This window comes from Helobdella robusta (genome assembly GCF_000326865.2).
Source record: "Helobdella robusta unplaced genomic scaffold HELROscaffold_9, whole genome shotgun sequence".
Taxonomy (NCBI): domain Eukaryota; kingdom Metazoa; phylum Annelida; class Clitellata; order Rhynchobdellida; family Glossiphoniidae; genus Helobdella; species Helobdella robusta.
In genome coordinates, this window is record NW_008705512.1 from 2,682,187 (window position 1) to 2,706,364 (window position 24,178).

General features: G+C 32.3%; 3 protein-coding genes across 3 annotated transcripts; 1 reads left to right on the plus strand and 2 right to left on the minus strand.

Annotated features, from left to right (window-relative positions):
- Positions 1–5,929: 5,929 nt before the first annotated feature.
- Positions 5,930–7,262, plus strand: HELRODRAFT_70657 (hypothetical protein; the record flags this gene model as incomplete). The annotated part of the gene is made up of 4 exons (XM_009032899.1): positions 5,930–6,096; positions 6,377–6,470; positions 6,531–6,752; positions 7,194–7,262. Coding segments are annotated over 4 exons (552 nt in total), but the record flags the coding sequence as incomplete, so codon positions are not given.
- A 238-nt stretch (positions 7,263–7,500) lies between these two features.
- HELRODRAFT_189878 (hypothetical protein) lies at positions 7,501–11,721 on the minus strand (the record flags this gene model as incomplete). Its single annotated transcript, XM_009033186.1, has 10 exons — positions 7,501–8,079; positions 8,428–8,493; positions 8,756–8,947; positions 9,100–9,255; positions 9,394–9,651; positions 9,900–9,985; positions 10,469–10,580; positions 11,016–11,057; positions 11,232–11,318; positions 11,707–11,721. The coding sequence occupies 10 exons, from the start codon at positions 11,719–11,721 to the stop codon at positions 7,939–7,941; spliced, it is 1,155 nt and encodes a 384-aa protein (XP_009031434.1). The 3' UTR covers positions 7,501–7,938.
- Positions 11,722–13,475: 1,754 nt separating this feature from the next.
- Positions 13,476–19,451, minus strand: HELRODRAFT_166187 (hypothetical protein; the record flags this gene model as incomplete). Its single annotated transcript, XM_009033187.1, has 5 exons — positions 13,476–13,536; positions 14,791–14,837; positions 14,914–14,973; positions 18,404–18,526; positions 18,981–19,451. The coding sequence occupies 5 exons, from the start codon at positions 19,449–19,451 to the stop codon at positions 13,476–13,478; spliced, it is 762 nt and encodes a 253-aa protein (XP_009031435.1).
- Positions 19,452–24,178: the final 4,727 nt, after the last annotated feature.

Below are 24,178 nucleotides of genomic sequence, written 5' to 3' on the forward strand. Positions count from 1 at the left end.
CCATTGCATCCACCTCCGTCCTCATCATGGCAGCTTCTTTATTTTCAAATGTATACTAATTTCATTAACAAAAAAAAATTAAAAACGTTGTTTGATAAGAGAGGCCAGAAAAACTATCACATATAAAGTACAGTTCTGGATTTAAAACATTCAGGTAATAATATCACAAGGACCAACCTCTGATATTGCTTCAAACCATTGAAGGATATACCAGAAGTTAAGAGATTTTTCTTATAACCTACTTTTCTAAAATTAAATAAAATATTTTAGATAATGAATTAATACAAAATGATAATAAACATGGACAAAAAACTAATTAAACAAACCTTGTAAGTTGTTTTATTTTTATTTTATGCTGATGGCTGGTTGAAAGTTTCAGTAAATTAACCCTAGGTTGATAAAATTTGTTCAAATTGTTCAAACTCCTAAAAGCTGATTTTTCTTTGCTCATTTCAAGCAGTTCTTTAACATCTGAATCTTCAACTGAATCCTCATACAATTCCTTGTTGTGTGGAGCTTTAAAGCTGCTGTGTTGACTTCTACCTTTATTATGATTTCTTGAAGGTTTTCTTTTATTAACACTGTAACTTGACTAGACATGCAAAATAAAGTTTTGAATTTAATTAAAATACTTTTTTCCCATTTAATGTGAGAAGATAATTTTTGTATCTGAAATAAAGTGGAGTACTCACCACAGTTTTTGACTTGTTGCAACCATGCAGAGAAGTGGCTTTAAACTTTTTAGATCTATTTATTACAGAGTTGTTCAACAGTTTCCGCTTGAATGATGAACCAACAATTTCATCATAAGTTTCATGAACATTCTCAGCTGGACTGGAACAATGATTTGAGTTTTGTGTACTTTCGATGAAAAAGTTGAAGGCAGCAAGAACTGCTGCATTGGAACATGTTAAATCAGTTTGCACAGAAACTTCTAACGTAGAAAATCTCAACTGAACATCAACTTGAACACTTTTGTGCAGATGCATATTATTGCCCTTATTTTTATTTTATTTTGTAAAGGTAAATATTATATTATTATATTGAAATTGCATTATTTAATATTAATTATTAAGTGTTCAACATTTCAAAATTGAATGTTACTAAAAATAAAAACTTATAAAATAAAAACATTTGACACATTCATTCACTATTCTATTCTATTTTGTATTTTATTTTTATTCTTATTTATTCTACAGCTACAAATTTCAAACTGCCAAACATTCAGTTCTTTTTAATTTCCTATTTTCAAGCTCTAAATTCTGAAAAAAAAGTAAAAACAGCTTTTTATTTTCTAAAAAAGTAAAAATACTTCTTAAAAAATAAAAATAAATACAACAGTGTACAAAAGTTTTTTAATTTTTTTGCAAAAAAACTAACTTCACACAAAACAAAAAAGTTAATAAGCACTGATAATTAAGTAACCGTCAGACGATATGATCACCACAGTCACGAACATTATTAACAATCTAACGATCAACCACTCAATGCAATTAAAAACCCGTTGAAATGATCTTAAAATTTTTTAAATGTTTAGAGTAAAAGTTAATTCAGTTTCAAATATAAATTATTGAAAGCCGATTCATTGTATACCTTCACAGCTCACAGCTGCAGATTTATGCATGCAGATCTCCGCCTTCAAACTCCTGAGTGAAATCGACATTAAATTTAATGTCAATCGATATGAAACAGCTTATAACAAATCATTTACAAACCCAACACCACGCCATTACAAACAGTTAAGAGACGCACGCACATGCAATATGCAAGTAAAGCAAATAAGAGTACGTACCACTTTTTGGAAGATAGTGGTCTTCTTAAGCACCCCCTCTGCAGGCAGTATTAAAATGAACATTACAGCTATGAATCAAATACAAATTCGGTAGAACTTAAAACAATAAGTCAATATTTATTATAAATCTACACGACTAAAAGCACATGAAATGTTAGATAGAATACAAACTTCTGAGAAAACTTTTTTTGATCAAGGTTGTGCTGCAAGTTTGAACGCGGTTAATTAACTGATTATTTAAGTGGTATCAATAACAAAAACGTAACAAGAGTTAGTGGAATGAAATATTTATACTTGGATGTCTCCGGAACATACATATTGTAATCGTTTGGAATACTGTTAAATAATTTTCAAATTTATTTTCAGAAATAAGTTAGGCTAAAATTTGTGAGACTGAAAATTAATTGTGATACAGTTACATAAACATAAAATGACAAAACAACAATAATGAAAGTATAGTAACTGACGGAATATCTAAGGGAGAACCAGGTGCGTTATGCTTCCCTTTGAATTTGGCTGCCAACGTGTATGGTACGTCAACGAACTTGGAATCAAAGTGCTTGTCCTTGGCCAAGACTGGTATTTCAGCGTGCATCTCATCGACAATTAAGTAGGAGGCCTTTCCGCGATTCAACAAAACATTAAACTTAAATTAAATTTGAAATATTTAGTTGAAATAATAACCCTGCTTATTATTTAATGTTGTTTTATCAGACATCCAAAGAAAAAACTACCTGTAAAACTTTTAATCATAATTCATGACAATTTATAACTCTAAACTCGAAAAAAGCCACCTTAATGTTGAAATCAATGAGCATGTTTACGTCAAAGTCATCTTCATCCTCACCGTATGGGTTCAACATTTCTTCTGCAACCTTCAATAGCCAAGATATAATGATGAAAATGCGTAATGGTATTTAATTTATTTTCTATCATTCGCGATATTAAAATAGTAATTAAAAACATTGAACAATGTTAGGGCTGACTTATTCAATCGTAAAATGATGATGGTGATAAAAATAGTGACATTTATTATGACACCGGAAATAGTAATACAAATTTATTTTAGATGAACAGTTTCCTAAGCGCCAACTTTGAGCCATCCAACGTAGAAGAAAAATTGAAGGAAAGTAAAGAACGGAAATGAGATTTCAACTTTCAGTGTCCTACCATCAATGTCTTGTCTGCTCAACAGGCACGAGAAGAAGAAGGTATACACGCATAACGTCACCGACTTTATAATTAAAAAATGATTTTTGTAGTTTGCAAATAAATGTTGATACATATTATTATTATTACTAATATTATTATTATTACTTATTATAAAATATGAAGGAAAACAATAATAATAACTGGCGAAACAACCTGTGTATAAACGAGAGGCAGTTGAACAAAATCAAACAAAGCTATATTCATCAAATCGTTCCAAAAATTAATTAGTTCCTGTAATATAAATCAGAACCGATGAAGAACTATAAGCAAAATGAAGACAAATAATTATAAATAAAAAAGGTTAATCCAACAATGGGAACAGATAACCATTTTTATTGTGAAAATGAACGAGAAATATTGTCAAAAGTGAATTAACAGGGCACTATCGTATTTGGGCTAGCGTTGGGCATCTCAATTTTTGTTCTTTATGATTCGGCTCTAAAAAAACGCGAAATTACAGCTTAAACAGTCACCGATTGTTCAAACAATTCAATTAATTAAGTAATTAATTAGTTAATTAACCAATTAACAATGCTCAAATAATGATAACAAGATGAAAATGACCCTGATTAATCCACAGACAGTGTAATCATATTTGATCCTTCCCTCTCTCCTGGCCTTCAGAACCAAGTTACAAGCCCAAATGATTGGAATGAAATACTTCAGGTAAACTGTTTTAACTTTCTCCAGCTGTTCTTGTTCATCACTAACCAGCAATCCTTTTTCAATATTTTCAAATTGAATACAATCTCAAATCATAAAAATTTATATTTAAACTTGTATTTTACTGTTATGATTATTTACAGGGGTTTTATTTTTAAAAGATACTGGAAGATGATAACAGATACACAAAAAACTAAAATAGAGACATTTAGACTTATGTTTTTAGTACAAATATTAAACAAATTTCTATATATATAACACTCTTATGTTATAATTTAAAAAACTTAAACACAAGAAGACAGATAGATATTAATCAGATATGTACAATTAATTGCCATCTAGAGAAAAATACCAGCAGTTGTAAGATGATTCAAAGTAGGGAATCTTTTCTTAGCTCCATTGGAGATGGCAGTCATGACCATCACATAACTGAGATTGCAGTAACGAAATGACATCCTTTTGAACTTCCTTCCTGCCTCATCTGTTCCTTCAATTCCTTGAGGAATGAACAACGGAATTCTGATCAACCATGGAAGGGTGTTAAAATTGATTGAAAACCTTTCAACCACCTTTGCTAACATAGAACCAAAGAAACAAAGTAACTGGTATTGTTCCTCCAAACCTTTGGCAGTATTCAACAGCAAACAGAAAGTATCTTGAAAGCAATTTAATATATTATTAGACATATATTCAATTAAATCAGAACATAAACCATTTTAATGATATTTAATGAAAAATAAAGTATTAACAAAAATTAATTTCACATACGATTTTTTTTCCAATGGTAAGACAATGTACACAACTTGGAAAGTGTAAAAGGCACCAAAAAAAAGTAAAAATTCTTTCCATAAAAGCTTATAAACACTACCTGACCATCTGAATATTGATTAATTAATAATATTAAAGAAATACTCTTCAATCTCCTTGTTAAAACATGACTCAAGGCTTCAAGGACATTTTAATTTAATATTTTAATTAATTTATTAATTAATCAATTAAAACATAAATGAAAAAAAATTAACAAAATTTACGAGTTTACCTGAATATTGTTGATATCAAAGCAGCCATTGTGGCTGTCGTTAGTTTGTTGTTGTACTCAACTGTCATTTTAAATTAAGAAACTTGACAATTCCTCTGAAGGTGAAAATTTAATGAACAAAATGTCAAAATCTGAAAAGATTTGAGATTTTTTATTAACATTAATATTAATTAACTTTAAAACATCATTCAGACATTCACACAATGAAAATTTCAAAGAGACGTTTTCATAAAATCGAGTTCTAAAGTTACTTACCTTTGCTGTATTTATATATCGGAATTTTGTCATTTACAGACTTATTTGTTATCGATAAGCGGTGCAGACGATAAAAAACGATTCCAATCCATTCACGATATCTTTCCGTATACTAATTTTTCAAGCAACATCAATTCCATTTTTTAATCGTTTGAATTGAATTATTAGAAACTAAACCTTCATATTTTTTTTCTACACATAATTTAAAATTTTATAGATTTGATTTTTTTTAATTCTGTCATAACATAAATTACCTTTTAGTTGTAAATGTTTTTTTTTACCATCGATTTAACTTTTCAAAAGCCAAAATCACTAATTTCTTTCTTAGGGTTTTTGTTTATGATGGCTGTTTTGGCGTTCAATTGATAGTATTTGATTAGAAGTATTGTTGCATTTTTGATAATATACGTCTGCTTTGTTTTAAATCTACCACTCACTGTACTATTGTACACTGTCCAATTGGGATGGTTAATTTAAATTTTAATTTAATTTAATGTTTAATCAATGCCTGGTTAACCTTACTTGTGAATAATAATAATTTTTAATGGCTAACTAAACTAAACTAAACTAAACTCTAAACTTGGGAATAGCTAGCAAACCTTTGTTAACTAACCTTGGGTTTTAAGCTATTTATTTCAGAAAAATAAAAAGTATTGTAAATTAAATTTTCAGACAAGTATAACTAAAACTAAACTATAAAGTATAATTATAATTTAATATAAATATAAAATAAACTTAAACTAGTATAAAGTATATAGTATATACACAAATAAACTATACTGATTTATTTTTAATATATTATACCAACAATAGAATTGCAATAGTAGGGGTATGGTATGGCAATATAAATTATAGAAGATGGCTTCAAACTTCAAACATTGCATTCTGACTGGGGAACCTGGTAAATAAATTAATTTTTTATTTAAATCTTTTGCTTGTTAACAATTTGTTCTTTTTTTTGACAAACAGGCTCAGGTAAAACAACACTCATCACTAAATTGGTTCAAATTTTAAAAGAAAAAGGTTTCAGACCCCAGGGGTTTTACACTGAAGAAAGACGAGTGAACAGAGAAAGGGTTGGTTTTGATGTGGTCACGCTTGATGGCTTGAAGAGAGGATCATTGGCAAGTGTGTGGTAACTATATTTTGTCCGTCACTATTTACTTTTAATTTAATTAAATTATTATTTATTTATATTTCTTGTAAATTATTTTTTAAAAATATATTCTAATAAACAAACTAATAATTGAATAATTCACCTCAATTATTTGATTTTCTATCAACCATTTAGTACTTTATAACATATAACTCAAAAAATAATTTATAATGTAATGATTTTTTAAAATTAACTAAAGAAGTTTTTGCAAAATGTTTGCAATTGAAATATATTGGTATATAACACTTTATTTTCATAGCTCAGTTAGAAATACAATCAAAAACAAACCAATGATTGGAAAATACACTGTGGACATTGATGAATTTGAGAACATAGCTTTACCAACATTACAAGTCTTCATAAATTATTGTAACTTGAAAGTATTTGAAATTAAATTTTTTTGTTTTTTTTAGTTTTCCTCTGATGTTAAGGATGGAAGTAAATCATTGTTAGTGGTAGATGAGATTGGGAAGATGGAATTATTCAGCAAGAAGTTTGAGTCTGCAGTGAGAGAATTATTTTCTGGCAAAAATGTTGTTTGTGCTGTGTTGGCAACAATTCCAACTGCTAAACAAAGGCCACTAGCAATTGTTGAGGAGATCAGAAATGATAAAACTGTGAAAGTTTTTCAAGTTGTTATCACTTTGAAATTATTTTTTTCACATTTTGTTATTTATGATTTAGTTTATCTTGTGTTATTATTTCTATATTTCCTCTAAATTAAGACTCTTAAGACTCTACTCCTTAGCTCTTGTACTGTTCACAGCTCCACACACATTGCTCCAAGTTTGACCTGCTTGAACAAATTATTTTATCTTAGAACCAACCATTATGGCGTTAACAATCATTCCAATTTTAAAATACTGCTCTATAGATTTTGTAAGGATTATATGTAATGTCGTAGAATGTGTTATATTACAATATATTATAGTTATTACTTATTAGCAAAGATCTCATTCATTTACCTGAGCTGATGATATTAAGGTAATTCTTGAAGATATTGGTGCTTAATTAATATGTTTTTCTAGACTTTGTTTCAATCATTGATAAATTAACTACTACTTTCAATTTTTCAGGTCACAAAAGCTAACAGAGATTTCATTGTTGACGAGATATGTGAATCAATTGAGAGCTGTCTGAAATGATTGGATGATTGGTGAGGCATTGTTACTTGGAATGTGATTCTGTTGGGAACTTACCTACCTACGTACCTACCCATCTACTTACCTTCTTACCTAGCTACTTATCTTGGAGTATTCAATAGACTTAATTTAACATTTTTTTATTGATTCAAGTATTTGTCTTGTTAAAATGTTTGGTTTGATGTTATTATAATGAATACTTTATTGCATATTCTTTAGAAACAAGAGTTACTAGATACTACAATTTTGAAAGAAATTTATTAACACTAGTATTTTATTTTTAATTAATTTTAATTTATACGTATAAAAAGCTGAAGAAATGTCAATTTGAAATATTTAAACAGTGTGGCATCGATGAACATTTGCATTGCAACAAGAACAGAACGATAAGTTCAAATTTAATTTACAGATTTAATAAAAGAATAAATGTACAGGCATTTAGTTTTTTTTCAATAAAAATACTATATTTGGTGGTGAAGCAAAGTCAACATTTCTTCTTAATTGGGGCGTTTCTTTTTTAACAAACAAAATGTTTATACTGGCTGCAATATAAATGTCTTTAAAATATAATGAACGAATGAATGAATATAAATGGATATTTTTTTTATGGTTAGATAGAGTTGCAACTGGAATGACGAATGGTAGAAGTATTGTTGGAAGTTTATCATTTGAAATGTGTTTATAAATCGTTGCCGAGAACTTTGTTGTTGTTAGAGTTGTTGGTAATGACGGTGTTGTTGTTCTTGGTGTTGTTCGTGAAATGGTCCACGTTTGCTACGTTTGCTGTTTGAGATGGAGTTACTACTGGCTCTGTTGTTGACTGTAGCAATGAAATTTTTTGTGATTGTAAATTGTAATTAATCATATTTTTTGGTCATTTACAGTATAAATGATTCACTTGAATGTCATTCTAAGATAAGTTTAATTTAATGCCCAGTCCAACGTAACATTTATTAGATCAACTATAACCAACATTTTGAGAAATTTTTCAACAATTTCATTACAAAATTTCATTACAAATTGCCAATGTACGTTAATTATGCAGTTTTAATGCTTGTTTTTCAACTGTTCATGAAGGTGGTATTGAATGAGCGACTGAATGAAAAGAAGCATTAATAAGTGAGTAGATGAATGCATGAGTGAATGAATGTAAAAGTGAACCACTGACATCATTTCCACAGAGAAATTCAGGAAAGATTTCATTCCCTCTGTCGTAATTTCGTGTTTTCGACGTCTGCAATGATGGTGAGGTGACCGATAATGAATATGATGATGGGTTAGAATGGTAATGTTAAATCATTGCATGGTCATTGTTGTTTTATGCACCTCAAATATCATTTTATAAATTTACCCTACATTCGTTGCACATTTTGAACCCATTTTTAATCTTAAGTGAATAAAAAATAATCTGAACAAAACAAAAACCGTAAGATTTGTTGGGTTACGTTTGAAAATAAATTAGCTTGTGCCAAATTAAAAATAAAATGATAACTTACAACGCAAGCAATGATGAAGATAAAGAACGCGTGAAATACGATGTAGATGATGGAGAGGATGATGAGAGCCACAGTGTCCGCATACTTCGAATGTTCGCTGCAGCAGGACGGGCTGTTGTTGAAGAGTGGCACGACTGCGTGCCACACACAGATGCAGCACAAAATGGCCATGGAACCCAGAATATATTTGTCCTAATGTTTTATTATTTTAATTCAACGATACAATTTTGAATTTACGATTGTTGTTTTGATTTTTTATATTATTAATCAAATTTAAAATATTTATTAGACATTTTGTCTTAATTCAAAATTTTATTCCGTTAGAGAGAAGTTATATAAGGTACCAGATAAGTGAGGTACGCAATCATTGGCAGGCTCTGGTTGACGACGAACTTGAACGAGACAGTGGTGAGGAGGAGAATGAAGGAGAGTTGCAGACGGTTCTGTGGAAGGTTCAAGTCGACAGCGAACGTGGCGAATGATAAACTGCAGATGAGAAACTGTAAGGACAGTTTAATTAAAGTGCTTCATTTCATCACACATCAAACATTATAAGTTGTATTAACATTTTTGTTCAGTTATTAAGATTTAAAAAAATAAATTAAATTTGTAAAGTTGCGTGCGTTGTTACTCCTAACCATAACAACGAGAATGTTCCAAATAAAAAACTCCGGTCTTCTGCTGGCTTTGCAGGCGGCAGAAAAGGCGGAATGGTTAGTCTTCGGTGATTTGTTGTCGTCTGTCCGAGTTCGACGCCACGTGACGACAATTTTGTGGAGCTTCCACTCCTGCTCGTCGACGAACGATTGCGGATTCAACGCACATCTCTCCGACACGTCCTCGATCAATTCGACTTCCGCTTCGTTCCTCTCGGAAGTCAGCGTCACCGTTAAGTCCTGCGTGTCCACCATTTGTGTGCGTTCAAATTAAAGAGTTAGAAAAAATTAAATGTAATTATTCACTGTAGAGACTAATAATAATAATAATAATAATATCAATAATAATAATAACAATCAAAGAGGTATGCCCTCGTTATATTTAGCACCTATAGCATGCCCTCACCCACCCGATATTTTAACAACATAACATAGTATCACTGATATGATATAACAGAGTTCCGATAGAATCTTCATGAATCGCTTACCTGTGTATCAAAAGGAAACTTGTTAAGTTCCATGAACTCCTGAAAATGTGATAACACACGCCGCTTCTCGTACACTGTTGCCTTGCCTGCAACGTCCAAAATGTGTTTGCTTGTGGTTGCTTGTGTGGTTGCTTGTGTGGTTGATTGCGTTGTTGCTTGTGGTTTGTTGTGGTTAGTTGTGTGGTTGTTTACTGCTTGCTGCTGCATATTTTCTAACGCTTCTATTTTATGAATTGCTCGTTTGATTGAATATACCTTTTTCTATCAATTTTAACGTTTCTTACTGGAGATATTAAAAGGATGAAACAAATTATCGTATTTTGAAAAAACTTCCAAAATCGAAACATTACAATCGCTCTGCAAAAAACTTCGGCGTCAAAGTTTTGAATCAGCAAATATTTTCAAAATCTCATTCTTTTCTGCTCTAAGACATTTAACGTCATTCTCTTGACTATCAAGTTTTATAACCGGGCACAGAAAATTGACACACGTTTTTTTACCAACCAGCAAAGAGTTAAAAACCATCAACCAACTACCGATACAGCCAACCAGCTTACCGACCGACCAACCTTTAGAATCATAAGAGATACTGTACTCGATGTTCTCTCTGGGGTCTCCGAAGACATTCTCAACGAACAACTTTGGCGACCAATACTTAGACCAATCTATTTTGTCGAATTCCTGCAATTAACATTTTTTTAAATATTAAATTTTTCCCTTTCATTTTTTAAAAACTTGAGACACAATTTTGAAAAGTAAATTGCATATTGAAACAAAAAAACACCTTTTTTTTATCTTCTGGTACACCGTGAAAACTTATTTCGAAATCTCAAAGAATTGAAATTAAAAAGTTCGTGTCATCAAATGAAAAATCTTTCAAAGCGTTATGAATTGAGTAAAAAAAATTTTAGTCAAAGTTAGAAAGGGCAAGTTTGAAAATAGCTTGCAAAAACGCAAAATGCAAGAAGGTCTGTCATTGAAGAGGCACACGACATCAAAAATTGCAACTTAAGCGTGACCAATCACAGCAGGCTGTTGAAAGCTACATCTCCACATTTAAAACCCTATCTAGCATCATCACATCCACATTTCCAAGAGAGCTACACCACAATCTACCTTGTAGTATGTATGATCTAGAGCTGGTTCCCGCCATTTGGCCTGCAGACGATTTGTATCAACGAATTATAAACAAGGAATTAAAATAAGCGACAATTATATTAATAATAATAATAATAATAATAACATAAATAATAATAAAAATAATAATTATTAATATTATTATTACTTATAATTACATTACAAAACTTTTAATAATTCCTGTAAAAAATCAACCTGAATGAAGACATTGGCGTTGAATCGATCGTGTAGAGTATCGATCTCGCCTAACTTCAAGAATACGATGCGGGCTTGTATCGTCGTCTGTGGTCGTTCGTTCGTTCGTTCGTTCGTTCGTACGTACGTTCGTTCATTTGTTTGTTTGTCAAATATTTTAGTGTTAACAGTATGTAAACTATGAAAACTTTATTTTGAAAAATAATAAACAGAGCTCTTTGTTTTATATCAAATCCTCTTATCAAATCATCAACTTTTTTAGTGCCTGGAGGTATAACAACTCGACGAAACGCAAAAAAATATGACAGCAAAAATAAGCACAGAGTTAACCATTAACGTCAGCAAAATGATAAACTGTTGTTTAACACGATATTCAATATGATGTAACTCAAAAACAGCAGACCTGTATTAGGATTTGTTTCTTACTTAATCACAATGCAGCGAGATTTTACTGCCACATTTTTTATGTACTTACGTGCAAACATCGCATCTTAACTGCAAGATTTATTTGTGCCTCTGATATTGTTTAAACTATGTCAGACGGTAATGACAATGTAAAGTACATAGCCCACTACCATTCGAAACTAACATGCATGCACACTAAGACGAAAAACAATGTCGATGTGGAGAATAAAAATAATGGCAATAATAGTCACCTGAGAAAACCAAAACGATCTAAATCTCTTGCCACCACCAACCAAATAACAAAACCAACAACAGTTTCAGTCAAGCCAACAACAAAATATCTAAAGCCAAATCTATGATTGAAAAAAAATCAACAAAGAAAAGTCGCAAAGAGAAAGAATTAATACAAACACGTCAACAACAACAACAACAACATCATCATCCTCATCAACGACAACAACAACAACAACAACGTCAGCATCAACAACAAAAACAGCAACAATATCATCAACAACATCAACAGTAACAGAAAAATAGAAGAATCGTCACAAGACAATGCAAAATGCATTGTCTTGTGCCAATAATCCCTTCTTCTATATAAACCTCATTAAAACGGGAACATCATTGTTTATTTAATTTTTGCACTGACGCGCGCACACGTACACACACACACACACACACACGCACACACACACGCACACACACATATATATATAAATATATATGTCTATAAATTCTACCGAATGTATATATATATATGTATATATGTATAATTATACAGCACGTTACTTTATATAGTTATAAGATGAATTATATGGAAATGAAACGAAAAAATATGAACGATGGGTGGATGCTTTCATTACCTTCCACAATTACAATAATGACGAAGAGGAGGTAGATGATAACGACGATGATGAAGAGATAAAAACCCTGGTGATGAAGATGATGAAGATGATGATGAAAATGATAACAATGCTGCTGATGATGATGTTGAAGGTGAAAACAGTGATAATGAAGATGATGAGAATGTAGATGATGAAAGTGATAACAATACTGATGAAGATGATGATGATGATGATGATGATGATGATGATAACAATGATGATGATGATGATGATGATGATGATGATGATGATGATAACAATGATGATGATGATGATGATGATGATGATGATGATGATAACAATGATGATGATGATGATGATGATGATGATGATGATGATGATGATGATGATGATGATAACAATGATGATGATGATAGAGATGATAACAAGAAAGATCGTAAATGATATGAACAAAACTGCGGTAGAAAAATGATGACGATTACGATGATGACGATCATGATGATGATTGTTGTTATTTATAAATAGGGCATGCTTTCCGATTATGAAAATATTGGATGGCGATGAACATGATGATGAAGAAGAAGATGAAGATGATGATAATGATAACGATGAAGATGACGTCATCTTCTGATTTGATGATAAAAAATAGTGATGGATAATTTTCGGCTTTTGTTTTTGTTGTAGGCCGTGAGGACAAAAGTATGCAAATTCAAATACAGATGTTTTCACTCTTCCCATGAGCGACGGAGTGAGGATTGCGAGTTAGAGAAACGCCATTTTCAAAATATTTAAAAAAGTAAAATAATTTTTATTGAAAACTTTGTCGGGGTGTTTTGTGAGGGCTGTTTGTGGGGACTTTCTCTGCCCTCGCGTTTGCAATTAAAAAGTTTGAGGTATTGAAAATAAACACTTTGAAATCAGCCCTACTTCTGCTTGCCCAGCACCGACCCAGCTGATCAATACGACAACGTGATCACAAACAAGCAGGTGTAGGTCACGCTGATAAGATGGTTCTGTACATTCTTATACGTTTATGCACGCCTGTGATGTGCCTCCTGCATACGTGCGTGTGTGTGTGCGCGCGTGTGTGTGTGTGCGTGCGTGTATGTGCGTGCGTGCGTGTGTGTGTGTGTGTGTGTGCGCGCTAGTATGCATTTGTTTGTTTTTTTGGTCTTTACTTACGTGACTGCCTGAGCATGTTCGGTGGTTAATTTAATAGGCGTTTAGAAATGTGTGTGTATGTGTGTGTGTGTGTGTGTGTGTGTGTGTGTGTGTGTGTGTGTGTGTGTAGCTGGTGTCTGTTGTTTATGAGGGTGGTTTTAATGATTGCATTTGCGCGTGTTTGCTTTGTGTCATATTTAGTTTCTTCATAACGAACAATGTGCTGGGTTATGTGTTTGCACGCTGTGTGTTTGTTCATGTTTGGAATGAGTGTCTATTATTTTATTATTTGTTAATGTGCTGTTCGTTCGTTCGTTAGTTCGTTAGTTCGTTCTTTTGTTTTGTTTTGTTTGTCTGTTTAGATTGTTTTTATACCTTGCTGATAATTCAATGTGTGCATGTGTTAAATTGGATATTTTGAGCTCTTGCTTTTTGAACGGTACATATGCCAGTGTTATTATTTTCATTGTAATCAAACATTTATTTACCCATGTACTCCCGTACGTGTATATTTACGTACGTATATGTATAATAGTATCAAAGTATGTATGTGTGTGTATACGTATATATGTATGTGTGTGTACGTATATATGTATGTGTGTGTACGTATATATGTATGTGTGTGTACGTATATATGTATGTGTATGTACGTATATATGTATGTGTGTGTATGTATATATGTTTGTGTTTAGGTGTATGCATTTGTGTATGCGTGTGTAGTGTGTACAAGATACATTTAGTAATTAATACATGCGAAAATAAAATGAGGAGGAAAAGCATATTAGCTCATGTAATTCCATACCGTTTGCCTACATGAATATCACCGTGGGGGATATATATCAGATGCATTTTTCATCTCTGCGCTTCTTCCCATGTTACAAAACACTTTTAAAATTATTAATACGAGAGTAATATGCTAATAATTATAATGAAACATCGTCTAGAGTTATAAAACAGTAAGGTGAAAGTTAATTTTGGAGTCAACGACCAGCTCGCTCACAGTTCATTGATTGCTCGCCTCTGCAGTTTACTGATGGTTCTTAAAGTTAAAGAATGCTTGCAGGAATGATGCTTGTCTGTTTATACTTTCTCTCAAGTGCTTTCATTTATCTTCTTCTGACGTCCCACTCTTCAAGTTATCTCCCTACCTAAGTTGATTATCATCATATGAACCTCTTTTTATTTCAAAATTTTTCTGACAGTGCGTATGTGTTTGTGTGTGTGTGAGTTTTTGTGTGCAATATTTTGTGTGTTACTGTAATGCAAGTGACTTTGTCTGAATGTGCCTGACTGTATCTGTTGGGATTCAGTGTGATGGTATCTAGACGGGCCTGCTGGATAGTTCGCAAATATCATTCAGAGTGTGTGGTTCGCGTGGGCGAACAATGATTTTTCAATGTCATCAAGTTTTCATCTAAGCCACTATCCCAAAATTTTTACCGCCACTTCACAAGGTACTGCAATATAATATAATTACTGTGAAGAATTTTATATGAGATAAACCAGGCAGAACATTGCTCCGTGGAAATAAAATTTAGATTAGCTGTTCATCAAATGAAATGAAAAAAATCTCAAAAATTAATACACTCTTCCCATGCAGCGGTGGATTCAGAGGGGAGGGTACACCCCTCCAAAAAAAATGAAAAAAATATTGAAGATTCTGTGTAAACTTTAATAATAATATATTAATCGAAAATAGCAAACGTCTTCAACTAAAAATTTTGAAAATCATCCGTTACCGACACGGGATCAAAAGGGGATTTTAAAAAATTGGAAAAACGGTGATCAACTTTACAATTCCGAAATCATCCCTCCCACCGCTAAATTCCGGATACTCTACTGGCCATGTGCCCTTTCGTTCATAATAAATTTTAATAGTTTACATATTAACGTATCTTAACATTCGTGTACGTACATATTACATTTACGTACGTACAAATTACATATTAACGTATCTTAACATTCGTGTACGTACATTAGGCTGAACGACACATTCATATTCATGTTTCGCCAAATTTTAAACTTCTATACTTAACATTTTTTTCAAAATTTAAGTTTTTTTATCTCATTAATTATTTAATTTTGCTAAAAAATTCAATTTAACAAGGCATTGTAATAAATAAAAAAGCTGTCAGAATGCACTTTTATGCGGGGCTCCTTTTATAGTTACATCACTTAATCAATCAATCAGATGGTCAAGCCGTGAAATTATTTCTAGTGCAAACATGACATTATAGATGGTAGTTGGTTGGTTGGTTGGTTGGTTGGTTGGTTGGTTGGTTGGTTGGTTGGTCGGTTGTTCGCAGATGATTTTTGATGTTTCACCTATTACAATATTTCTTGTCAGTTGTCTCAATAAAGTTTCATATAAGTTTATGCTCAGTAATTGGACATAAAAATCAAATGAAATGATAAATGAAGAATTAATTTCACACACAAACACACATAAGCAAACAAACCACACACAAAGAAAAACAAACACACACACACACTCACACATGCTACTAAAAATTATAAAATTTAACATCGATAAATTTTCACTGAAAATAGTCAGTCGAAAATTACGAAGAAATAGATTAATAGTAAGAACAATGAGAACATTACAAAACTCTATATTGAAGCATGGCATTATAAATAAGTACCCAAAAAGAAAAATTTGAAAAAAATACATGCACCTATCTATGTACTAATACTTGCTTGCGAGCCCGCCAATAGATGGCCCACTTATAGAGACCAACAGCAGCAGTAGATGGAGATGTGCATGCAATCGATTTCCAGCGAGCAGTTTGTTCCTCCATATTCGATTTCCGCGTTCATTCCATTCCAACTAATGCATGCCAATACGTTAAGTTCTTTAACGATCACGCGCTCCTCTACATACATTTAAACACACACACACAAACACACAAATACATACATCCTCACACACACACACACACACATACACACAAATAAATACATCCTCATACACACATACACACACATACACACACACACAAACAAACACACTATTTGCGAAATATTTTACTTCCAACTGTTTGAAGAGGAGTGTTGAAGAGGAGAAGAATTAAAAAAAAATTTCATCCGCGTATTCGCCTCAATTAACTTAACAGCGGTAACAACAACACAAATTAAACAGTGAGTAGCAACGATATCAAATGAAAACAACGACAACAACAACATCAAACAACAACAAAAACAAATAACAGCAACGACAACGACAACAACAACTAAAAATTGAATTCGAAATACTTTTTCACCCTTAAATGCGATTTTATTAATTCAGCTAGCGGTTATAGCGAGACTTAGGTAGGAAGAAGACGTGAACTTGGCAATTAAATGATACCACCTGTTTTGCAAGTTGCTACGACAACGGTACTTAAGATTGCCACGAGTATGAAGAAACCTTTCAATCAGGTCCAAAAGCAAGCAAGCAAGCAAACACACGGACAAACAAACACACACAAACAAAAAGAGAGAGAGAGAGAGAGAGAGAGAGGCAAGCAAACAAAATGTCGATCGATAATCAATGTTGAAGTCATTTTTCTTTTTTTTTATCGCCACTCTTATCTTATCGTCGATCGAATGAGTGTTATTCTGAGAAATATTTTCATTAAAAGAAGAAATGTACTAGGAAGTATTTGTTGAGTAGCAAAGTAATATCACCTTGGGAATTATTATCCTCCATTACTTCATTACATCTACTACGTCTTTCTCTCACTTCTTTTCTCTCTCTCTCTTTCTCTCTCTCTCCTCTTTGCTTTCTCTCTTTCTTACTTGGTTTGCAAATATATGCATATTATTTATTTGTTGGTTATACCAAATAAATTCTCATCTACCTATTAGATGATGTTTCAAATATCTTATCGTCATCATCATCATAACCATCATCATCATCATCGTCATCATCATCATCTTTATCATCATCGTCGTCGTCGTCTTTTATGTCCGGCACATCTGTTTAATGTTCAATAAAAAGTTGTCCGTACTACAATTATATGGAATTATAATGGATGAAAAAAAACCCTCCACTGAAGAGAGGTAGGGTTTTGCAGCCAGTCACATGGATGTATGGATTTAAAAATTTCAATAATAAAATTTAACGTTGAAGAATAAACGAATTATTCTCAACACATTCGAAGGTTGTTTTGTTAATGTGATTTACACTGATGGTAAACTGAACTGTTTAAATTTGAAATAAAAATGAAACACTTCACCTAGCGCAAATTGTTCCACAGCGTCAAATTCGTCCAGCCATCGTTAACATTATCAATTTTGAAGAAAAAAAATACAATCACACAAAGAAGAAAATGAGAGAATAAGTTGAAGGATGGGTATCATTGAAGAGATACATTGCAAAGACTCCAATGATTTGTCAGATATCGTACGTAAGTAATCACGTCATTGATTTGCGTTCATATCTGCTGTAACTCGCAAGAAAAAATTATTGCGTGGTGAGAGGCGGATAACCATGATAATTGTAGCTATGCCAGACACAAGCATATACAAACATATACAGACATATACAAACGTATTCAAACATAGACAAACGTACAAACCATATTCAGTCATACAAAATCATACACAAATGTATACAAACATACACAAATATATACAAACATATACAAGCATATACAAACGTATTCAAAAATAGACAAACATACAAACCATATACAGTAATACAAAATCAAACACATATTTATACAAACAAATACAAACGTATACAAGCACATACACATATTTATTTAAAGACAGGCCAACCTTTTTATTTCGAACAATGTCTTCCTTAATGTCCTCCAGATCTCCGTTCATGAAGAGGACATTGGAGGCAGACGTGTTCGTGAATGACCTACTCAGTAGCTGGTGTCCATTTTTTGCCTGCTGCTATTGTTTATTCAGTCGTTAATTTATTTAGTTATCTGATAGTTTGTTTGACTGATTGATTAATTGATTGATTAAATAATTGATTGATTGAATAATTGATTATTTAAATCATTTATTCATTTCTTCATTTGTTCGTTCGTTGATTTATTCGCTCATTCATTCTTCATCAACGATTAATTTTTTCCTCCAGTCAAAATGCTACAAACTTTGATTAGTTCTGTGTCAATAATGGATTAAATATTCACATAATTGGGTTTAAAAGAGCCAACGATATAATAAATCTACAAAGAAATAAAAACTTTCCATCCATTTGAAAGAGGCTGATTAGAGAAAGATACTATAATTTATTTTTTTTTTGTTGCTGGCCGTTTTTGTTTAACTAGACGACATTTTGCAGATGTAATGAAATTTTATTTAATTAACAAAAACCAAAATAGACAAAAAGAAAACAAACTTGTCTCGTGTTAACCTTTCTCTCCATCTTATCCACATCTCTGTTTGAATGCTGCTGCATGCTGTTGTGCCTCTGGTAAGCCACGTTCGATCTGGCACTGGATGACCCACCGATCTGCTGCATGGTTCCATTGCCAAGGAATCGCAACAGACTATCTGGTTGCTGTTGGGTGCTGTCGAATTCGATGTTTTTGTTGCTGTTACTACTGCTGCTGCTGAAGTTGTTGACGAGCGTGCAGAATCGTCTGTCTGAGAGGAGTAACGCTTCCGTGTGTCGCTTCAACGTTGTGTCTAGCGATTTGAGTGTCAGTGTCAGTTCGCTGTTGCTTTTGGCGACGTCGTTGTTGAAGTTGTTGCTGCTGCTGTTATTGTAATTGTTGTTGTTGTTGTTGTTGTTTGTCGTTTCCTCACTGCTCATGGCGTGAATGTTTTCGTTAAATCCCAACGTTATTGTGTTGTGCAGGTTCTCCATGTTGGTTGCTTGTTCGTTTGTTTGTTCGTTCGCCTGCTTGCTTGTTTGTTCGTTAGCTTGTTCGTTTGCTTTTTGTTAGCTTGCTTTTTTGTTTGTTTGTTCGTTCGTTCGTTTCTTTCTTTCTCGTTTTTAGACTTGTTTAATTATAAGTTATATTATTTAAACTTTAAATCGATGCCCTATATTATTCAAAAATATTTCATAAGTTTTGATTTCTTTTTCTAGTTCAGTGAGACGGAATGAATGCAGCAAAAATGCCGAATCCACTTCAATTCAATCTCTGCAATCCATTTTCAAGGTCCTCGTCCTGACATTAAAAATAAAGCATCAGTAAATTGTAAACAAAATTATTTAAAGAGTAATTTAAACAAAATTATCTAAAAAAATTATTTTTATCAGTTACAAGGAACATACATTGAGAACTAACAAGGATCTATGCAGGCATTCAACAGAATTTTGGTTAACTCATTTGATGATTAATTTATTCAAATTTAAGAAATTATTTGTCTATTTATTGTCTTTTTTATTTTATTTTTAATTTATGTTGAGAAATACTTCTATCTTCATTATGTCGTTATTTAATATCAAATTTTATTTAGTGATCAGATCATACAAATTAATACATCTTCTTATTGCTCCATAATTTGCTACAATAGACAAAAAATAAACCACAGTAAACACCAAACAGGACCATCTTAAATTGCAAACCAAATAAAAGTTACTCAACAAGCAGTGAAACAATGAACAGCGAGCCAAAACCAATTTCGAAATAGAAATTTAGAAGGAGAGACTTGAATGAGAAACGTGCCAGTGGCGTTAATTTGCCTGATAAGTTCTTTGAAAGCCATTACATTTAATTATAATTAGATTTTCTCAATACCGTCCGTTCTTTTGACATCGTGCCACCTAATCATTTTTGTTATCACCTCTGTTAGTATCATTAATATCACCCTTAGACATCATTATGCATTCATGACGTTTTCTTAATCATTGCTATCATCGTCTTCGTCTTCGTCATCATCACCATCATCATCAACATCATCGTCATCATCATAAACGTCGTCACCATCGTCATTGTCATCATCAAAGTCATCGTCATAATTAGATTTTTTACTACTGTCTAAAAACGAACGTGCAAGCCACATGTATCTCACAGCAACAACAACACAACAACAACATCAACAGCAAGAAACAACAACAATTATAACTACTGCTACGACTACAGCTATAACAATTAGAGTTACACGTTATACGACATTCGTAATATTTTTGCGTTAACATATGAGTGTGTTTGTTTGTTTGTGTGTGTGTAAGTGTTTGTGTGTGTATTCGCACACACACACACACACACACGTGTATTTTGCGTTGTTTTATTTCATGCATAATCCCATTAATTGTTCACTGCATTAATAAAATGCATCCAATCTATTAGTAACTCATAAAGCACGTGAGATTTGATGGATATGGGTAGTATCGATTGCTTTTCCAACTATCTAGCTATCCATCTAAATATCAATCAAACTATCTATCTATCTATCCATATATCTATTTTTAGTTAAGCTTTCGAGTTACGTTGAAATATTGTTAACCAGTTATTTAACTTTAACTTTATACCGTTATCCATCGAGTTAGCTCAGTCGGTAGGTTTCGCGCTGCTTTTAAACAATTGAATGGTTCGAATACTGTCTGACCAAAACTCAAAGACCATCATACACATATTTTTGATTTGGATAGTACAGCCCTTTGTTAATCAAAAGTTTAATATCGAATATATGATAACATGTTAACAGAGCTGCGTTATAAAGAATTTAAAAAAGTTGCTTATTTGAAGACTTTACCTCTGTACTTTACATTTTTTTCACGGAGATGCATTTAAGTTTGAACATGATTCTGTTAAGATGCACGTTTTGATGTTAGTTTATCTTCAGCTGGGAGTGCACCATGTCTCTGTCTTTTGAGTTTGAAATTTACATTCTTCAACCAACATGTTAGGATTCCAAACTGTTTACTCTAAATATTTTTAGCAAGTGTAACTGTCTTACATTTCAAAACGGCTAACCGCAGCAGTATTGAAATGAATATATTATTTTCTAAATCCGTCAAAGGTTTCGGAGAGCCGGAGAAAAATTATTTGCTTGTGTAGAAATTTTTGCCGAAAGTTGATTCAAAGAACTCTCAATTCACATCAACATGACAACAACAAATTATTCTTACAATGTCAATTAAGCACAAAATTTTCCGATAAAATGTTAATGTTTTAACGTGTAATGTAATAATGTTAATGTGATACAATGGACCTAATCTGATTATTGCAACATACCGTCATTATGTTAATGTAGGACTAAGATGCTAACATAATATTATCATATGACACCGTGAAGTTATTATAACGTCACGAGGTTAATTTATTGTGATGATGTCATCATGTCATTGCCATGTTATTGTCAAGCCATCACATCAGCGTTAGCATCATGTCCATTATCATTAAGCGGACAGACACCGCATGCAAAACAAACTTGCCATCCATCAACAATAACTCCACATCAATAATTTGAGTAGTATCGTTCTTAATTATTATTGTTGTTAATATTATTTTAGCATAATTTTGCGAAATAATACATGGATTCACCAACATCTAGAAATAAATAAATTATGTTTTGGGTTATTTATTATGTTTATGTTATTTCTTGTCTTATGGGAGTCAACCCTAGATAAGCATTTATTGTTAGGCTGACTTTATTTTTTGTGAATAAATGGAATTTAAAAAAATAACTACACGAGAAATGACGAACGCATGGATTGACGGTTGCGTGTCATGTTGTAACACTACTTTGCAGCAGTCTGATGTTGGCGATTAAAAAGTTGAAAAAATCTTTTTTAGTAGAACTCCGTAAAAATTGAAATAACAATAATATACTAACAATAATAATAATGATGATGATAATAATATTATATTATATTTACAAATTAATTCACTTGATCCGGCATTAAACTTTACAACTTAACTGTTTTACAACATTATTTGTAAACAAAAAATAAAACCAACCTTGGAGAAACGAAATTACTGAAATGGTACAAAAAATACTTCAAGTTTTAAATACTACGACGTGGAGAATTTTAACTTCCTCTTCCTCACTACTATACTTCACAAGGTTTTAAGATGCATCCAAACATCACGAAATCATTTTACTATATATAATACAAACGCGCGCACACACTCTAACACACACACACACACACACACGCACACACGCGCGCGCGCATTTACACAATTGATCTTCCCAGAAACTTAACATAATGATTTGTAACGTTAAAGATTTTTTTTTCCATTCCGAAAAGTTGAAAATTGAGTGATCTAAAACTAAATACAAATACAATATACAAACGTCAGGTGTGTTGTGACTGAGAGTGAATACTGGAGTGCGGTGTGTGCAGCGTGGTTTGTATGTTGTGTGCATGTGAAGAGATTTGGGGGGATTGGTATTGTATTGATGTATACTTTGTTGTTTTGAGTTTGTACGATGTGTGTGTGTGTGTGTGTGTGTGTGCTTTCTATGGCCTGGTGTGTTGTTTGTGGTGTATTGTTTGTGGTGTGTTGTTTGTGGCGTGTTGCTTGTGGTGTGTTGTATGTGGCGTGTTGTATGTGGTGTGTTGTTTGTGGCGTGTTGCTTGTGGTGTGTTGTATGTGGTGTTGTATGTGGTGTGTTGTTTGTGGCGTGTTGTTTGTGGTGTGTTGTTTGTGGTGCGTTGTTTATGGTGTGTTGTATGTGGTGTGTTGTTTGTGGTGTGTTGTTTGTGTTGTGTGGTGTTAGCAGGTTTGGATGGTGAGTGTAGTATTAAGTCTGGTGTATGTTACGTGGTGTGTATTGTGTTTTAGTGTGTGGGACCTGTTATGCTAATGGTTTTTAGCATATGCAGCCTACTACATTGCACCATTTTGAAGCGTCTTGTTAGAAGTGTGTTCTCTGAAGTTGCTTGGTGTGGCTTGTGTCGTAATGTGGTGTAGTGTGTTGTGGTGTCGTGTGGTTTGCTGTGGTACAAAGTAAGGTGACATTTTGCGATGTTACGTTCTGTCATTAGATGTGGTTTAGTGTGGCTGGTTGTAGCTAGGAGCAGTTGCAATTAACCAAGAGACGACACATGTGTTCAAGCAAAAGTCGTCCTTTGGTTGTCGTGTCATGCCGTGTCAAGTCGTCCTCATGTATTTCTTGCTTACTTAGCAAAACCTTAATTAAAAAATTTTTCAGGTGGTAGCTACGCTGCTTTCTAGAGACGGCAAGATTCATATTTTTTATTTGTCCGTAATGGGAAGAGTGGTTATTCAACGAAGTTTCAAACTGTTAAATTTTAATTTAAAAAAATTTTATTATGAAGTGAAAGTTCTAAATTTAAAAATAGTTTAATCACGTTGAGTTTTTATATAAAGTTTGGTTGAATGTTTGGCAATTTTTTCTTCTGCTATGAAAACTTCATTAAAATTAAGAGACGTAGTGTGAAATTCTCTCTTTACGACATTGTAAAATGTTTTTAAATAGAAAATTTTTCATGTGTTTATTTATTTATTTGTTTATATGATGAACTATTTGTTTGTTCAATTAGATCTTTTAATTATTCTTTTATTTATTTACAATTTTAACATTGATTAGTTGAATACGCTTAAAATTTACAACTGCAACATATCAAATATTAACTACGTGTAATAAAAAAAGCATTAAAAACCAATGGTC